Genomic DNA, 19,067 nt, shown 5'->3' on the forward strand with positions numbered 1-19,067 from the left:
TTATATATAAAGAAATTCATTGTTATACGTGAGGGCATTTTGCTTAGTAAAATGTTGTTGAGGTTGTATACAATGTGTATTCATTTTTGTGGCAATGCACACATTTCTATATCTTATAGTTCAATGTAACAACACCAGAAAGAAAGAAAAAGGAAGAGAAAGAAAAATCCACCATCCTTAATGCTACTTTAACAAAATGCTTTAAATTACATTTCTTTCAGTTAATGGTGGGGAAAGCAAAAGGGGGAATGTGCAGGCATTTTACTAGAATGAGCCATCAGAGATCTAAATAAATGGACCAAATGAGTTTGTTTGAATGTTCCTATTCACATGGGATTACACATTCAAATAAAACTGTGTACATTTATTTGAATGCGTAATCAGGGAGCTGAACAAAATTGGCACTTATTCCAAGTGTAGCATCCCTGGTTTATACATGTGAGTACCTCAATGTGTTGTTAAAAGGCAGAAAATAGTTCTTTCTGTATGCATTTTGTGCAAATTTGGAAGCCATTGCTGTTGTTCACCAGCTTTATGGCTCCTCATGCACAAGGACACCTGCACGTGTCAGTGGGACGCTGCTGCCAGATGGAAGCCGCCTTCACGTTTCTCTAGTTGCCTGAGCCTTTGGGAGAATTGGAGTCCATTCATTCCTTCCTTTTCCACTTGATAGACATGGGCACATTCCTGTGCCAAGTGCTGGGTTACAGAGGTGCTGGAATCCAGGCATGTTAAAGTGCCTGTACCTGCCTGCTGGTTTTTATACTGTCAGTTGGGACAAACCAGTCCTGATTCATGACCCAAACCCTCTCAGACTTCTGCCCTCCCAGGCCACCACTCGGCTCTCGATGAATGGCGAATATCGAGGATTCTCTAGGCAATGTTCATGTTACCAGGAGGTGGCGAATAGTAAAAATGGGAACTCACAAGGTACATATTAAAAGAGTTATTAACCAAACTAAAACATTGTTAAATAAAATATGTTCTATCTGTGGGGAAGGAATCCTCATGACCCTGACAAAATTACAGTCATTTTGGGAGACAGCTAGTGAGAAAAAGCAAGCCAGAAACCAACAGCATGATCACAGCAAACCCTCCCCACACACCTGGGAGCTTCAGGGCAGCTGTGCCTGGGAAACTACAGAATAGTGACTTTCTACTCCGGCCCTGGCTGGAGGCCTCTCAAGGGAGATTTGCCCTTATTTGAAAAATCAGCCTCTCTATAGAAGAGGACAACTCCCTCTGCAGCCTCCTCCCACATTCCAACCCCGCTGATGAAGGGTAACCTTGAAACTGAGAAAACCAGCTGGCTTTTAGACTCCACTGTCCTCTCTCTTCCCTCTCGAGGAAACCTTGCCTTCATCCCTAGACTGGCCTCCTCTCCTTCTTTTGTACCCTCACGTCTACTCTACCCCTAAACCCCTCATTGTCCTACCTTGTTTCTATCTTCACGATGGCTGGAAGGGACCAGGATCGACTTCAGAGGTCTCGGCATCCCCTGCTGGCTGGCACGAGGCAGCACAGGGAGCTGGCCTTTCTCCAAACCCTTTGTGACAGGGCCTGCAGCCTGCGCCATTCTTCCCACGCCCTTGTTTCTGTATGAACCACAAGGGTCTTTACACTCACACGAGTGGATGCTGTAGACAGCACAGCCATACTCTCTCTATGCTGCACCCAGAGTAGAGACACAAACAGGCATGGAAACAGTCAGGGCCACTTGAGAAGGTAATTTTGGGGTATGTGGGACCCCACTGTGGTCTGGCAGGGGAACATGTGAGTTCAGGCTGTTCACATCCCCTTGACTTTGCCTGCAGAGGAAGGTGGGAGCCTCTCCCTGTATCATTAAGTGCATCTGCAGACTGGGGCACTGGGCAGCACAGCTGTGAAAAGCAGGACTGCTCTCCTTCTCAGTAACCTGAGTGTTCACGCCTTTCCTAACAGTTCACGCCTTTCTGGTCCTGAGTGGAAGCAAGAGACAGGAGCAAACTGTACAGAAGAAGAGGACCCTCACCTTGCCTTCTGCTATCCAATTCCACCCCATTGTGGTGACACAGACCCTGCAGGAGTGAAGGGCATTCAGATAGAAGGGACTGTGTTGTCCTGAGCAGTCACTGTGCACCAAGACTCAGCTCTTTCAGGGATCCAGGGATTTCTATGACTACTGCCTAATCTGCCCCATTAATTCTTAACAAAGTATAGGGAAGGAAGGTGGAAGGACAGAGGGGAGGCAGGAGGTAGAGAAATGCTGCCAGAGAATCACAAGGAAGGAGTGCTCTTCAGGCTTAAAGCGCAGGGGACTCACTTGGATGTTGTTCAAAAATAATCTGACTTATAACAAAAGAAATCACGGTTAACTAGGATGTTAGCATGAATAGCTGAGTATATAAGAAATGCATAGGGAGAGCAAGATGGCGGCCGAGTAACAGCTTCCTTGCATCTGGGCACCGTGAGTCTGGGGAGATAAGATGCCAGGCATCTCTGGCTGGTGGGATCTGCCTATAATCATCCCTTTGAGGATACAGGGAGTCAGCGAGAGACTTCTGGACCCCAAGAGGAGGACAAAAACAGTGGAAAACTGGCAAGTAATTGCGTGTGTTCGATTGGTCTAATCCCGCCGACAGCTGTAAGTGCAGTAGCAGCGAGACTGCAAACCGGAAAGGCCTTACCTGTGAACTGTTTTGGTGTTTTTGGACTTGGCACTCAGTTGAACTGCCTTGGGGAGAGCTTGAGCGGGAGTGCGGAGAACTTTGGGCCTTGTCTGGGACCTCAGACTGAGCTGCTGAGCCGGATGGACAGAGCTAATAGTGTTTGGCTGAGGGCTGCAGGGAGCCATTGTGAGAGAACTACCCCAACAAGGTCTGCCCTAGGGGTTGCAGAGCAAGGATTGGGCAGGACCTAGTAACCTAGTGACTGAGCAGCCTAAAGGTGGGGTCTGAGCCGCCTTACAGCCCTAACCCTCAGGTGCAGAGTGAGACCAGTTTTGGCACACTGGGTAAGTGGATAGCCACTTCATCAGTGATTACAGCGACAAACACTTTCCTGGGAAAGCTTCTCCTTATCAAGTTTAGAAGCTTAAAGTGCATTTTATAAGGGCTGAAGAGAAACTTAGGGTGTCTACCCTGTGGGGTTTGAGAAATCAGCGGAGGCCTCCAATCATATCAGCATTGTAATTAACATCTCATAACCCAGAAGACCACCTGTTGCCCAGACAATATTCAACAAGATATATAGACTGCTTTGTTTTTGGTTGTTTTTATTTGTTTGTTTGTTTTTTTGTTTGCTTTTTGTTTATTTTGATGTTGCTGTTTTTTTTTTTAATTTCAAGCTTTTCCGTACAGATTTTTTCTTTTATTTCTCCAGTTTTCTAGTATAAATACAATTTCCTATTGCTGCCTTTTCCAATAACTAGAACTTCATTTTTGCTAGTGTTTCTACCCCTATTATTTTGTTTTTCACCCAATTTTATCTTGTAAAGTTTTCTGTTTGCTTGTTTTGGTTTGATTTATAGCATTTTTGTCTTTCCTCTCTACATGGTGGAGGTGGGGTACTGTGTCTGATCAGATTAACAAAGAGTTGCTGACCTCAAGGGAACCACCCAACTGGGCACCCCCAGAGGTTGGGATTTTTTAAGGTTGTGTCAAAGTACTCTGCTGTACACCTATATTGCTCTGTCTCCCTCTTTCTGTGCCTCTCTTCTTTTTGTCAATATTCCTTTTACCCACCCCCTCTCCTTTCTCTATTTTCTTTTCGTTCTTTCCTTCTTTCTTTCATCCCTTCTTGCTTTTCAACCTTCTCATGCTTCTGGTCCTATACCAAAAGGACTCATCGAAACCTTAGTCCACAGGCATGGGAACTTAAAGAGCAAGGGGAAGTGAAAGGAAAATTAGGGCAAGGAAACAGATAAAAGAAATCACTCATGAGGAAGAATCAGCAGAAAACTCCAGTCAACATGAAGAACAACCCCTCCAAGGGACCATGAGGTAGCTACTGCAGAGGATTCCACCAATAAAGAAATGTTAGGAATGACAGAAAGGGAATTTAGAATACACATGATGAAAACAATGAAGGAAATGATGGACACAATGAAGGAAACTGCTAATAAAGTGGAAAATAACCAAAAGGAAATCAAAAAACAGAATCAAATAAGAGATGAATGATATGAAGAATATAGAAAGGATATATTCAGGATATATATAGTTCCTTCAGTTAGTCAATTAGGGAACTTAAAGATGCAATGGAAAGTATCAGCAATAGGGTAGACCATGCAGAAGAAAGAATTTCAGAGGTAGAAGACAAAGTCCTTGAGATAACTCAGATAGTAAAAGAGGCAGAAAAGAAGAGAGAGAAAGCAGTACATTCACTGTCAGAATTATGGGACATTATGAAGCGTTCCAACATACGAGTTATAAGAATCCCAGAAGGGGAAGAAGAATGCCCCAGAGGAATGGAAGCCATACTAGAGAATATTATAAAAGAAAATTTCCCAAATATCACCAAAGATTCTGACACACTGCTTTCAGAGGGATATCGGACCTCAGGTCACCTCAACTCTAACGGAGCTTCTCCAAGACACATTGTGAGGAACCTGTCCAAAGACAAGACAAAAGAAAAGATTCTGCAAGCTGCCAGAAGTAAGTGCCAGTTGACCTACAGGGGCAAATCCATCAGAGTGACTGCACACTTCTCCAATGAAACTTTCCAAGCAAGAAGACAATGGTCATCTACCTTTACTCTACTTAAACAGAACAATTTATAGCCCAGAATTTTGTACCCTGGTAACCTAAGCTTTAAAATTGACGGAGAAATCAAATCATTTACGGATATACAAACTTTGAGGAAATTCGCCACAACAAGACCAGCTCTACAGGAACTACTTCAGCCTGTTCTACACACTGACCATCACAACGGATCAGCAGCAAAGTAAAAACTCAGAAATTAAAGGACAGAACCAAACCTCCACACTGATGCAAAAGATAAAACTAAGCAATGGACTCTCACCAAATAAGATGAATAGAACACTACCACACTTATCAATTATCTCAATAAATGTTAATGGCTTGAATTCCCCACTGAAGAGACATAGATTGGCTGACTGGATTAAAAAACATAAGCCATCCATTTGCTGTCTGCAAGAAACACACCTGGCTTCAAAAGACAAATTAAAGCTCCGAGTCAAGGGTTGGAAGACAACTTTTCAGGCAAATGGCATTCAGAAGAAAAAAGGAGTTGCGATCTTATTTTCAGATACATGTGGATTTAAAGCAACTAAAGTCAAAAAAGACAAAGATGGTCACTTTATATTGGTCAAGGGAAAAATACAATAAGAATGTGTTTCAATTCTAAATATTTATGCACCTAATTTAAATGGTCCCAGATTCTTGAAACAGACCTTACTCAATCTGAGGAATATGATATCCGATAATACCATCATAACAGGGGACTTTAACACTCCTCTTACAGAGCTGGACAGATCCTCTAAACAGAAATTAAACAAAGATATAAGAGATTTAAATGAGACCCTAGAACAACTGTGCTTGATAGACGCATATAGAACACTCCATCCCAAAGATAAAGAATACACATTCTTCTCATCACCCCATGGAACATTCTCCAAAATTGATCATATCCTGGGACACAAAACAAATATCAACAGAATCAAAAGAATTAAAATTTTACCTTGTAAGGCACTAAGGGTGGAACTCAACTCTAACAAAAATGTTCAACCCCACACAAAGACATGGAAATTAAACAATCTTCTGTTGAATAACAGATGGGTGCAGGAAGAAATAAAACAGGAAATCATTAACTTCCTTGAGCATAACAACAATGAAGACACAAGCCACCAAAACCTGTGGGATACTGCAAAAGCAGTTTTGAGAGGAAAATTCATTGCTTTAGATGCCTACATTCGAAAAACAGAAAGAGAGCGCATCAACAATCACACAAGCTATCTTATGAAACTGGAAAAAGAAGAACAATCTAAGCCTAAACTCAGTAGAAGAAAAGAAATATCCAAAATCAAATCAGAGATCAATGAAATTGAAAACAAAAGAATCATTCAGAAAATTAATGAAACAAGGAGTTGGTTTTTTGAAAAAATTAATAAAATAAGTAAACCATTGGCCAGACTAATGAGAAATAGAAAAGTAAAATCTCTAGCAACTTCAATCAGAAATGATAAAGGGGAAATAACAACTGATCCCACAGAGATACAAGAGATCATCTCTGAATACTACCAGAAACTCTATGCCCAGAAATTTGACAATGTGAAGGAAATGGATCAATATTTGGTATCACACCCCCCTCCCTAGACTTAGCCAGAATGAAATAGAGCTCCTGAACAGACCAATTTCAAGCACCGAGATTAAAGAAACGATAAAAAATCCTCCAACCCCAAAATGCCTTGGTCCAGATGGCTTCACACCAGAATTCTATCAAATCCTCAAGGAAGAGCTTATTCCTGTATTGCAGAAATTATTCCAAGAAATCGAGGAAGAAGGAATCTACCCCAACACATTCTATGAAGCAAACATCACCCTGATACTAAAACCAGGAAAAGAACCAAATAAAAAGGAGAATTTCAGACCAATATCACTCATGAATATAGATGCAAAAATTCTCAACAAAATCCTAGCCAATAGATTACAGCTTATCATCAAAAAAGGCGTATATCATGATCAAGTAGGTTTCATCCCAGGGATGCAAGGCTGGTTTAACATATGCAAGTCCATAAACGTTATCCACCATATTAACAGATGGAAAAATAAAGATCATATGATCCTCTCAATAGATGCAGAAAAAGCATTTGATAAAATCCAGCATCCTTTTCTAATTCGAACACTGAAGAGTATAGGCATAGGTGGCATATTTCTAAAACTGATGACAAACTATCTATGACAAACCCACAGGGAATATTTTACTAAATGGAGAAAAACTGAAAGCTTTTCTTCTTAGAACTGGAACCAGACAAGGTTGTCCTCTGTCACCTTTACTATTCAACATAGTGCTGGAAGTGCTAGCCAATACAATTAGGCAAGAAAGGGAATCCAAATGGGAGCAGAGGAGGTCAAACTCTCCCTCTTTGCTGATAACATGATCTTATACTTAGAGAATCCCAAAGATTCAACCACAAGACTCCTAGAAGTCATCAAAAAATACAGCAATGTTTCGGGATATAAAATCAATGTCGACAAGTCAGTAGCCTTTGTATACGCCAATAACAGTGAAGATGAGAAGCTAATTAAGGACACAACTCCCTTCACCATAGTTTTAAAGAAAATGAAATACCTAGGAATATACCTAACGAAGGAGGTGAAGGACCTCTATAAAGAAAATTATGAAATCCTCAGAAAGGAAATAGCAGAGGATTTTAACAAATGGAAAAACACACCATGCTCATGGATGGGCAGAATCAACATTGTTAAAATGTCTATACTTCCCAAAGCAATCTATGTATTTAATGCCATTCCTATCAAAATACCAACATCGTACTTTCAAGACTTGGAAAAAATAATTCTGCGTTTTGTATGGAACCAGAAAAAAACCCATATAGGTAAGGCAGTTCTTAGTAATAAAAATAAATCTGGGGGCATCAGCATACCAGATTTTAGTCTGTACTACAAAGCCATAGTGGTCAAGACAGTATGGTACTGGCACAAAAATAGAGACATAGACACTTGGAATCGAATAGAAAAACAGGAAATGAAACTAACATCTTATAATCACCTAATCTTTGATAAACCAAACAAGAACGTACCTTGGGGGAAAGACTCCCTATTCAATAAATGGTGTTTGGAGAACTGGATATCCACATGTAAAAGACTGAAACTGGACCCACACCTTTCCCCACTCACAAAAATTGATTCAAGATGGGTAAAGGACTTAAATTTAAGGCATGAAACAATAAAAATCCTCAAAGAAAACATAGGAAAAACACTGCAAGATATTGGCCTGGGGAAAGACTTCATGAAGAAGACTGCCATGGCAATTGCAACAACAACAAAAATAAACAAATGGGACTTCATTAAACTGAAAAGCTTCTGTACAGCCAAGGAGAGAACAACCAAAGCAAAGAGACAATCTACACAATGGGAAAGAATATTTGCATATTTTCAATCAGACAAAAGCTTGATAACTAGTATCTATAGAGAACTCAAATTAATCCACATGAAAAAAGCCAACAATCCCATATATCAATGGGCAAGAGACATGAATAGAACCTTCTGTAAAGAAGACAGACGAATGGCTAACAAACATGAAAAAATGTTCATCATCCCTATCTATTAGAGAAATGCAAATCAAAACCACCCTGAGATACCATCTAACCCCAGTGAGAATGGCCCACATCACAAAATCTCAAAACTGCAGTTGTGGGCGTGGATGTGGAGAGAAGGGAACACTTTTACACTGCTGGTGGGACTGCAAGCTAGTACAACCTTTCTGGAAGGAAGTATGGAGAAACCTCAAAGCACTCAAGCTAGAACTCCCATTTGATCCTGTAATCCCATTACTGGGCATCTACCCAGAAGGAAAAAAATCCTTTTATCATAAGGACACTTGTACTAGACTGTTTATTGCAGCTCAATTTACAATCTCCAAAATGTGGAAACAGCCTAAATGCCCACCAACTCAGGAATGAATTAACAAGCTGTGGTATATGTATACCATGGAACACTATTCAGCTATTAAAAAAAATGGAGACTTTACATCCTTCGTATTAACCTGGATGGAAGTGGAGGACATTATTCTTAGTAAAGCATCACAAGAAAGGAGAAGCATGAATCCTATGTACTCAATTTTGATATGAGGACAATTAATGACAATTAAGTTTATGGGGGGGGGGAGGAAAAGAAGAGAGAGGGAATGAGGGAGGGGGGTGGGGCCTTGGTGTGTGCCACACCTTCTGGGGGCAAGACATGATTGCAAGAGGGACTTTACCGTTGGTTCCGCGTTCCCTGCACAACATGCCTGGTGAAGCCACATGTCCCTGCTACAGAGCAGGAGTTGCCACAGCCTCAGGCTGAGACAGGGTCTGGAACAGAATCTGACAGTGATGAATCAGTACCAGAGCTAGAGGAACAAGATTCCACACAGGCAACCACACAGCAAGCGCAGCTGGCAGCAGCAGCTGAAATTGATGAAGAACCAGTCAGTAAAGCAAAACAGAGTCGGAGTGAAAAGAAGGCACGGAAGGCTATGTCCAAACTGGGTCTTCGACAAGTTACAGGGGTTACTAGAGTCACTATCCGGAAATCTAAGAATATCCTCTTTGTCATCACAAAACCAGATGTCTACAAGAGCCCAGCTTCAGATACCTACATAGTTTTTGGTGAAGCCAAGATCGAAGATTTATCTCAGCAGGCACAGCTAGCAGCTGCTGAGAAATTCAAAGTTCAAGGTGAAGCTGTTTCAAACATTCAAGAAAACACACAGACTCCAACTGTACAAGAAGAGAGTGAAGAGGAAGAGGTGGATGAAACAGGTGTGGAAGTTAAGGACATAGAATTAGTCATGTCACAAGCAAATGTGTCGAGAGCAAAGGCAGTCCGAGCTCTGAAGAACAACATTAATGATATTGTAAATGCTATTATGGAACTAACAATGTAACCATCAAAACAAGGAGGACTTTTCTGGTGTTTCAAAAGAGTAACTGCAGCTTGGTTTGAAATTTGTACTGTTTCTATCATTAATAAAGTTATGGCTTCTTGTTGGATGAAAAAAAAAAAAAGAGGGACTTTACCTAACAAACGCAACCAGTGTAACCTGGCTTATTGTACCCTCAATGAATCCCCAACAATCAAAAAAAAAAAAAAAAAAAGAAATGCATATAGCATGTTAGGCCAAGCTGTGCAAATGCGTGCATGACAAAAATTAGTTTGAGTAGGTGACATGAACCAGCGAGGTGATGATGAAAATGATCAACATTTGCGCTTACTTTGTGCGCTTACTTTGTGCCAGGCTCTATAGTGAGGAATATAGATATATTAACTCATTTTATCTTTGCATTGAAACAGATACAATTAGCGATCCCATTGTGTAGATGAAACATCAGAGAGCCGCCTCTCAGTTCAGACGACTCATGACTCATCTAGGTCGTGAACGGCAGAGCCGGGATCCAACTCCAGAGGGCGCACTTCTACCCACTACGCAGAGAGAAGTGCCATCATTGCTGGGTTAGGAGAGGGTGTCCTTTTTTGTTCTGTTTTGGCCTATTTTTATTTTTTCCTATTATGTAAATGACAAAATGGTGACATATTTATTAACCAACAGTCAATTTCTTTTTCTAGCATATCTGTAACAGTAAATCTTTTTTCCTTGAGAAGTATGGGCGTGCCAGTGTTGTACCGACTGGGTGTCCTTGAAGGCTCCGTTTTGTCGTTGGCTCTCTTAGTTTTGGGGCTGGTCTGAGTGACTAAAATCCTTGAGCTTTCTCTACGGGTTCAAGTGTATGATCAGACTAATTAGGGGAAAAAGCAGTTTGATTAAAGACAACGTCTATTTGAGGAAAGATTAAAACCCAGGATTGAAATATTGACACAATGGGAAGAAAATGAATGAGCTAATGAAAAACTATGATCTTATTTATTTGGTACAACATATAAAGTAACTGCCTGAGAGATGACAGTTGTGCTATTTCTTCCTCAAAAAACAGCAGATGATGACATTTTTTAGGGTGTATTCTTTTTTCTAAAGCAGACTAATATTCCTGAAATAAAGCTTCTGGTTTGTTGGTCTCTAGCTCAAAACACTTCAAAAGGTCTCTAATGCTGTGGAATTATTTCTGTAATTGGAAGATCTCAGCGAACTGTTCCTCAAACTCTCTTTGTTATGGGGAGTTTTTCTCTCTCCCTCCATTAAATTTATGCTTCATTCAAATTAAAATTTGCCATTATTTCTATATTTCATTATGCTCTGAAATACTGCTCATAACCCATTCCTGTGATGACCTATTTAAATCTTTCTCACTTTGAAGGCCCTGCTCACTACTGGCGTTTCCATGAAGATGTTCCTAATTTCTCTGATGAGAATAACGTCTCATTCCTCTGAATTCCCAGAACATGTGCTTATTGCTCTTATTACAAATGTCATTTGCATGATACTGAGGTCATTGTCATCTCCATTTTGTCCTCTTGAGAACTGAATAAATACCTAAATCATCTTCGTGTTTCCCTTGATGAACTGTATAGCACACGTTAGGTCCTCACGCACATGCCACACTGAAGAGAGGGAATGACTGTGAACATGTGATTATCTCAGTAACAGAAAACAGGTCCCAGCAGAGCCTCTGGTGCCATCTACCAACCCCGGCAGGACCAAGGCATTCATTTCTCCAGTTGGGAGTATTAGCTCACCATGATCACTCAGGAATGGATTAACAAGCTGTGGTATATGTATACCATGGAATACTATTCAGCTATTAAAAAAATGGAGACTTTACATTTCCCAGAAGCTACCTCACCCAGAAGCTACCTCACCCAACGTTATGACTCTTTACTGAGAACATCCACCATCCAACAAATGGTTGAGAAGGGGTTCAAAGGACTGGAGTCTTTCTTCAATCTGAGACATCTCTGAAGGGGTCACCCAGCTTTGAAGCTACCCATGGGACTCACAGTTCAACTTCTTGTCTTTCTGTCTAGTCCATAAGGATGTGGCTCTTGAGAGAATTTCCCAGTAACTTTCTTTTATTCAAATCTCCAACTTACATCTCAGAGTCTGTTTCCTGTTTTCTAAAACACACATTTATCTTCACTGGATTATTTTCTGGAGAATGTGAACTTTGGCATCATGCAGACTTGACTGGAGCAGGTTTGGATCCTGACTTTATCACTTACTGGACCTGGGAACTCAGAATGTTAGTTATGATCTGTACCATTTAGGATTAGGTTCAATGGCATTCAGGCTGTCCATAAAGTTTATGTGCAATTTTAAATAGTTCAAGATAGTAAATTGCTCACAAACTTTATGGCCACCCTGTATAATGAAAACGCAAAATCAATGCTGGCTGTATATTTTAAAAGTAGGTATTTCTCTCTCATACAGGAGAAGATAAAAGATGTGGAATCATATGGACATAGACCAGTTCTGAGCCTCTAAGACATGGTCTTTGTCTTCCTTATCCAAAATGGCTGCTGAAGCTCCTGCCATCACACGCTCTAACACAATAGGGGAAGCAAATGGTATAACCTCTCCCTTTTAAGAAGACTTCCCACAAGTTCCTCACATCTTCTGTGTGTATGTCATTGACTAGAACATAGTTTCATGGCAACGTTTAAGACTGAGAAAATGTCTGTGAAATGCACTCTTAATTTACATGCATGATAAAGATTTAGTTCTCTATAAAGTGGTTTGCTGTAAGGGTTAGAAATAACATAGATGAATTGCCTTGGCATAGATCATAGTCAATAAATGGTCCCAAATATTTTCTTTTGTATTCAGTCTTTTTTTTTTTTAAAGGTTCTTAGCAGCTTTACTTATTTTATTTATTTATTTATTTATTGCAGTTTTTGGCCGGGGCTGGGTTTGAACCCGCCACCTCCAGCATATGGGGCTGGTGCCCTACTCCTTTGAGCCACAGGCACCACCCCATCATAGTCTTTTCTAATGCATCCTTAATATCTAAACAAGGTAGCATTATGGATAAATGAGTACTATGTAAGTGAGCACGGCTTGTCAAAACTTAATAAAAGTTGTGTGACTTTCAGATCTTTCAGTCTTTCCTCCTATGCTGTTGTCATAATGGGATTGTAATGGGATTGAGGGAAAGATGCCAGTAAGTATTGGTAATGGAAACGAGTCCTTTTAATTTAGGTTGAGAATGTGATTAAGAATCTGCAGATGCTACACAGACCAGTGAGGCAGCACAGCTCCAGCCAGAGGGGCAGCTCTCACTAGCCTTCAGGTCCCTGCCAAAGTGTTGCTGCTGCTGATACTATCAGTTGGGACAGGAATCTTGTGTGACCTCTTGAGTAGTAACTTCTACCTTTCCCTCGTGTTTTTTTTCTTTTCTTTTCTTTTCTTTTCTCTTCTTTTTTCTTTTTTGAGACTGAGTCTCACTTTGTCACCTGCATAGAGTGCAGTAGCATCATCATAACTCACTGAAACCTCCAGTTCCTGGGCTCAAGCAATCCTCCTGCTTCAGCCTCCAGAGCAAATGGGACTAAAGGCAAGTGGCACCACTCAACAATTCTTCTATTTTTAGTGAAGACAGAGTCTTGCTCTTTCTCAGGCTGGTGTTAAACTCCTGTGTTCAAGAAACCCTAGAATGCTAGGATTACAAGTGTGAACCACCGTGCCAGGCCAATTTTTTTTTCTTGAGTATTCTGTAGATTTATAGATACTTCCTTGTTTATCAATAAGATATGTAAAACTACACATCTCAGCATATTCCCAAGTGTTTATACAGAGGGCACCTTGCAGGTCAGTCTCCCAGGACCATCTGCCCAGGTACTCCTGCCCCCGACATGTCATCTCACTAGCTCTCTAGAGCCAGCTCCCCCAGCTCTGCCAGTGGAGCTGAGAATGTTACATAGAATAAGAGATGACCTTGGATGCCATCTGCCCCCACTTAACATCAGCGTAGGAAAATCAGTCCCTACTTCTCTGCACTAGACAGAGGCTGAAGTTCAGCACTTAGCTGCACTCTTGTAAATTGCAGTGGACGTTAGGCCTGTCTATGAGCAGCTCCACCCACCTCCCTCTCACTGAAATCATGAGCTGTGTCTCAGATGCTCTTGATCACACCACGGTTGTGGGTCTTTACATCTATAGAACACAGGATCTGTGTTGCCATATTCAGGGTCTCTGCGATCAGACTTGGTCTTTCCATGGTTGCCTTTTTAATTATTCTTTGTATGAGGACTATTTGCATCTGAGGATCTTCATAATTCTTCTAAGCCGAAACATAGGCACATAGATTTAAGATAATTATGGACACTGACACCTACTTAGGGCAAGGTAATCCCACTACAGAGTCATATCTTGATGGAAAATCCTAACAGAAACCAATAAATTTGGCTCTGTTTTTGTGCCAAAGTCAGTGTGGATTATGGAAACATTATTTGGCTTTGTCATTGAACAGATCTGGTTCTTGAGCTAATACTCCCAACTGTAGAAATGAATGCCTTGGTTCTGCGGGGGTCAGTAGATGGCACCAGAGGCTCTGCTTTGGAACTTTTTGGCTGTATGATTTTGAGGAAGTTAATTAGTCTAAGGGTAGGTATTCCTTAGTATTCATAGTATTATTATAAGAGTTTAATGAGATATATGAATCCCAGTGCATGGCATCTGATGTGGTAAATAATTGGCAAAGCTTAATCTGTATAATAATTTTATTTATTGCCTATAAAAGAGAATTTTCTCCTATTGGTAACTTTCTTTTTAAATTTAAAATTATAACACATGTAAAGCACAATCAAATACTTTCTTGGCATTGAGATAATTTTTTGATCTATTGACATGAGGAATTACTCTAATATCTTAGGTTATTAAGTATGAGATGTCTGATTTTCTTAAGAATTAAGTTTGACAGTTGACATTTCTGACATTTCACTTTTACAGTGAAGCAGTGTTTTGTTTTTTTTTAATTGTGAGGGTACATCCTCATTTTTTCAAATGCATGCTTTGGCTTATGATTATCTTTCTATTTTTTAAAGCAGTTTTTGTGAGACCATGAGTAAGTAAAAAATCCATGTATTCTTGAATATGAGTTCCATTGTGGAACTAAGTATCAATTAAGTATGTGGGAAAGACATGGCTGATGAACACACAGTCTGCAAGGGTTTGAGTGATTTTAATATTGAACATGAACCACAAGGGCTACCTGAGACCAAGGTGGATAATATGAGCTGAAAGCCATACTAGAAGTGAATCATTAGCAGCACAGGCTGATGTTGCTATTCCAACAATATGCACTATTGGAAACAAATGGGCCAGATAGAGAAGCTGGACAGATGGGTTCCCATGAATTCAGCATGCGTCAGAAGGGAAATCATCCTGAAGCTTGCCTTACTTGGTCATGACATAAAGGCAAACCATTTCTACGTTGTATGATAACATATTATGTGTGATGAAAAATGGATTCTTTTTGGCAATCACAAGCATTTGGTACATGGGTTAGATAAAGATGAAGTGAACAGTCCAAACAGAATATTCACCAAAAAAGCTCCTGGTGTCTGTTCAGTGGTCCAGGGCAGCTATTTTCCACTATAGCTTCATGAAACCTGGTCAATTACAATTACAGTGGATATTTGCTATAGACAAATAGATGACACGAAGAGGATTCTTATGATTTAGCAGCTGAGATTGGTCAGTGTAGACAGGTCAGTCCTCTTGCAAGATAACACTCGACCACATGTTGCACGAACAATACTGCTCAAACAGCAGAAGCTGGACTTGGAAACTTTCAGTCATCCACTGTGTTCACCAGACCTGCACCAACTGACAACCACTTCTTCCAAGGAAAAACATTCCATTCTCAATAAGCTACGGGAAATGCCTTTAGAAACTTCATCACCACTGGCTCTCCAGGCTTCTCTGCTGCTGGCACATACAGGCTCCTGTTAAGATAGCAAAACTGTCGATAGTTTAGGTGCAGACTTTGATTAATTGTATACCACTTCTTGTTTGAAATGTAATAAACTAACCTTTTGATTAGAAATTGGACATTTCGAGATGGATCTAAGATGGCGACTGTGGAACCGGAAACCACCCCTACTCCTAATCCTCCACCTGCAGAAGAGGAGAAAACAGAATCTAATCAGGAGGTTGCAAACCCAGAACACTATATTAAACATCCTCTACAGAACAGATGGGCGCTCTGGTTTTTTAAAAATGATAAAAGCAAAACTTGGCAAGCAAACCTTCGGCTGATCTCTAAGTTTGATACTGTTGAAGACTTTTGGGCTCTGTACAACCATATCCAATTGTCTAGTAATTTAATGCCTGGCTGTGACTACTCACTTTTTAAGGATGGTATTGAACCTATATGGGAAGATGAGAAAAACAAACGGGGAGGACGATGGCTAATTACATTGAACAAACAGCAGAGACGAAGTGACCTCGATCGCTTTTGGCTAGAGACACTGCTGTGCCTTATTGGAGAATCTTTTGATGACTACAGTGATGATGTATGTGGAGCTGTTGTTAATGTTAGAGCTAAAGGTGATAAGATAGCAATATGGACTACTGAATGTGAAAACAGAGAAGCTGTTACACATATAGGGAGGATATATAAGGAAAGGTTAGGACTTCCTCCAAAGATAGTGATTGGTTATCAGTCCCATGCAGACACAGCTACTAAGAGCGGCTCCACCACTAAAAATAGGTTTGTTGTTTAAGAAGACACCTTCTGAGTATTCTCATAGGAGACTGCATCAAGCAATCGAGATTTGGGAGCTGAACCAAAGCCTCTTCAAAAGCAGAGTGGACTGCATTTAAATTTGATTTCCATCTAAATGTTGCTAAGATATAAGAGAAGTCTCATTCACCTTTGTCTTGTACTTCTGTGTTCATATATATATATTTTTTTTAATTTTGGCTAGAGTGTCCACTATCCCAATCAAAGAATTACAGTACACATTGTCCCCAGAACCCATAAATGTGTTCCTGGCCCACTCTGTAATAGTTCAGTAGAATTACCATTACAAACACATTTTACCCATTCATGATATTCAAAAGACAATTTGCATTTCTATACTTTACAGGAAAAAAGTTCTGTTTATGTTCCATTGGATGCAGGAGCATATTTTGCTGGTTTGAAAGAGTATGATGCATATAGTTTTCTAGCAATTTTCTTTGTTTCTTTTTACAGCAGTGTCTTTGTGTACTTTTGCTGATGGCTGATAGATTTTAATTTATTTGTTTCCCTACTTGATAACATTAGTGATTCTGAGTTCAGTTTTTCATTTGTTTTGCTTTTGTTTTTTCCTCATGTAACATTGGTGAAGGATCAAGGAATATGACACAAAGGTGGAATAAACATTAATTTTGTGCAAAAAAAAAAAAAAGAAATTGGACATTTCAGATTTAATGGCCTAATATTTTTCAGATGAATCATTCTCACCTTCCTTAAACAAACCCTCTTCATCTCAGTTTTGCAATTTTTTGATGGCATTTTCGGATTTAATGAAGCTACAGAGGTGACCTATAATTATCTTTTCTTGCAGTGTCCTTATCTGACTTTGAAATCAACACCAACTAGCCTAATAAAAAGATTTAAGCATCTTTTTCTGTTTTTCTAAAACAACTTATTAAGATAAAATTCATTGAGGGCAGAGACAAGATGGCTGACTGAAGCCAGCTTTTCACAGAGGCTTCTGTCCAGAAGGAGAGTTAAAGGACAGAAATTTAGCAAGCAACCTGGTGGATTAGAGCTGCGCCAAAAGAGAAGTTTGAAGAATGCACATCAACCCTGCTGAGGCGAGCTGCAACCCCAAGGATACAAACAAAAGGTACAAAATCCATCACCAAGTGGATGGGAGTCCCCTCCCCCATGAGAGCAGCTTGGAGTACCCCATAAACAAATGAGCAGAGTTCAAAATTCTTCCCATTATATCCCATGGGAGAGACCCTCTAAAAACTGGACCTACTTCCCTTACTAGGGTGCCATGGCACTCTCCTGCCAGTCATAAAACTGTATAAAACTGTATACATTCTCTATCTGCAATTCTGAGCTCCCAGCACTCCCCTCCACTCTCACTCTGAGGTCTGGAAGCCTGTCCATCAGGAGTCCAGATTCTTGGGTATTATCTCAAGAGGTGTGGACAGGGCATGGACTGCTGCCTGGCCAGGGCTGGTTCTGTGGCATGGGAGTGAGGAGAGGACAGTTGGCTGAGAGGGAACTACACTAGAGCAGCGGTGCCCTGAGGCGCAGAGCAGGAGCTGTTTTTGGCAATAATAGGGCTCACCCCTGGATATTCTGGAGTCACACCCCCTGTCTCTCAGGGCAACCAAAGGAGGCCGAGCATCTTCTCCAGTGGCAACCACTGGCAGAAAAGATCTGGGACAGAAATGCAGGCCCCGTGAGTAAAAGGTTTGCCTGAGGCGGTACTGGCCTGGGTGGAGTGCAGGGACTAGAAAATGCACATGCAGAGCTGGCAGATTCCCAGAGTGGGGCTGAGAAGGGTCCCAGAGGACCACTTTACTGAGCCTAAGATGCACCCGGCCCTCAGGAAATCATCAGCCTAGACAAAAGAGGCCAGGAGGCTAGAACTGACAGATAACCATGCTGCGAATACAAACTACTGGGCAGCAGCAAAGACGGGGCCTGAGTTGCAGGTTCTGTGAACTCAAAACAGCTTCTCTTCTGCAGGAGAATTTAGCAGGGACAGAAGCAAATTCCACAAAGTTGTTCTGTTCTGTCAGTAACATCAATCAGAGGAGGGGCTGGAACTCAGTGAACAGCCCAGCCTCCATCAAGTGCCTGAGGTTGTCAGGCCTCACCTCCCCTGCTGGATAGTGGCAGAGAGCAGCAGCCTGGCTGAGGAGACATAGATCTCCCTGTGATTCAGGCAGGTGCAAACCCCTGGAGTATCTGCTCATTGGAGGCAACTGGGTCACAGCCCTGGGGGGTTATCAGTGACTGGGTGTAAAAGAGGTGCAAGGTGGGGAAGGAGACATCAACCTTCCCAGACTAATCTATTTGCTGGGTGGGTCCTCCTGACCTCACAGAGCACCAGAGCAAGTCATATTTGAGTTGAGTTGTCAGCAGACCCCTTTGATCTAGTTGCCAGAGAACTTTTAAACTCTCCCACCTGAGAAGGTGCTGACTGAGACAATTGATTTGGACCACTTGAACTGGGCCAATTGCCTGAGGACTATCCAAGTGGTACCCTGGGTGTGTGGTTGTAGATAGGTTTGATTTTCCTTTTCCAATTGTTGCCTGTGGGGAACGGGCTGACTGAATTGCTAGTATTTCTCCACAGCTGAGACTTGAACCCAGAGTAACTGATTCACTAGGGTCAGACAGAGACCAGCTGAAAACAGGACAGAGCCACTTAGTCCCACAACACCAAGCAGGTCCCCACTTTCTCAGGCCGTAGCACTGTACAAATCCTTGGCAAAGCTCC

The 19,067-nt window shown here is 41.1% G+C and overlaps 1 protein-coding gene and 1 pseudogene across 2 annotated transcripts; both read left to right on the top strand.

Moving 5' to 3' along the window:
- Positions 1-8,963: 8,963 nt before the first annotated feature.
- Positions 8,964-9,727, top strand: LOC128588959 (nascent polypeptide-associated complex subunit alpha-like; annotated as a pseudogene). Its single transcript, XR_008380823.1, has one exon. The product of XR_008380823.1 is annotated as a nascent polypeptide-associated complex subunit alpha-like (transcript).
- Positions 9,728-15,676: 5,949 nt separating this feature from the next.
- LOC128587997 (eukaryotic translation initiation factor 4E-like) lies at positions 15,677-16,574 on the top strand. The gene has a single exon (XM_053594552.1). It carries the CDS (start codon positions 15,684-15,686, stop codon positions 16,335-16,337), a length of 654 nt encoding a protein of 217 aa, XP_053450527.1. The 5' UTR covers positions 15,677-15,683; the 3' UTR covers positions 16,338-16,574.
- The last annotated feature ends 2,493 nt before the right edge of the window (positions 16,575-19,067 follow it).

This window comes from Nycticebus coucang, chromosome 6 (assembly GCF_027406575.1).
Source record: "Nycticebus coucang isolate mNycCou1 chromosome 6, mNycCou1.pri, whole genome shotgun sequence".
Lineage (NCBI taxonomy): Eukaryota > Metazoa > Chordata > Mammalia > Primates > Lorisidae > Nycticebus > Nycticebus coucang.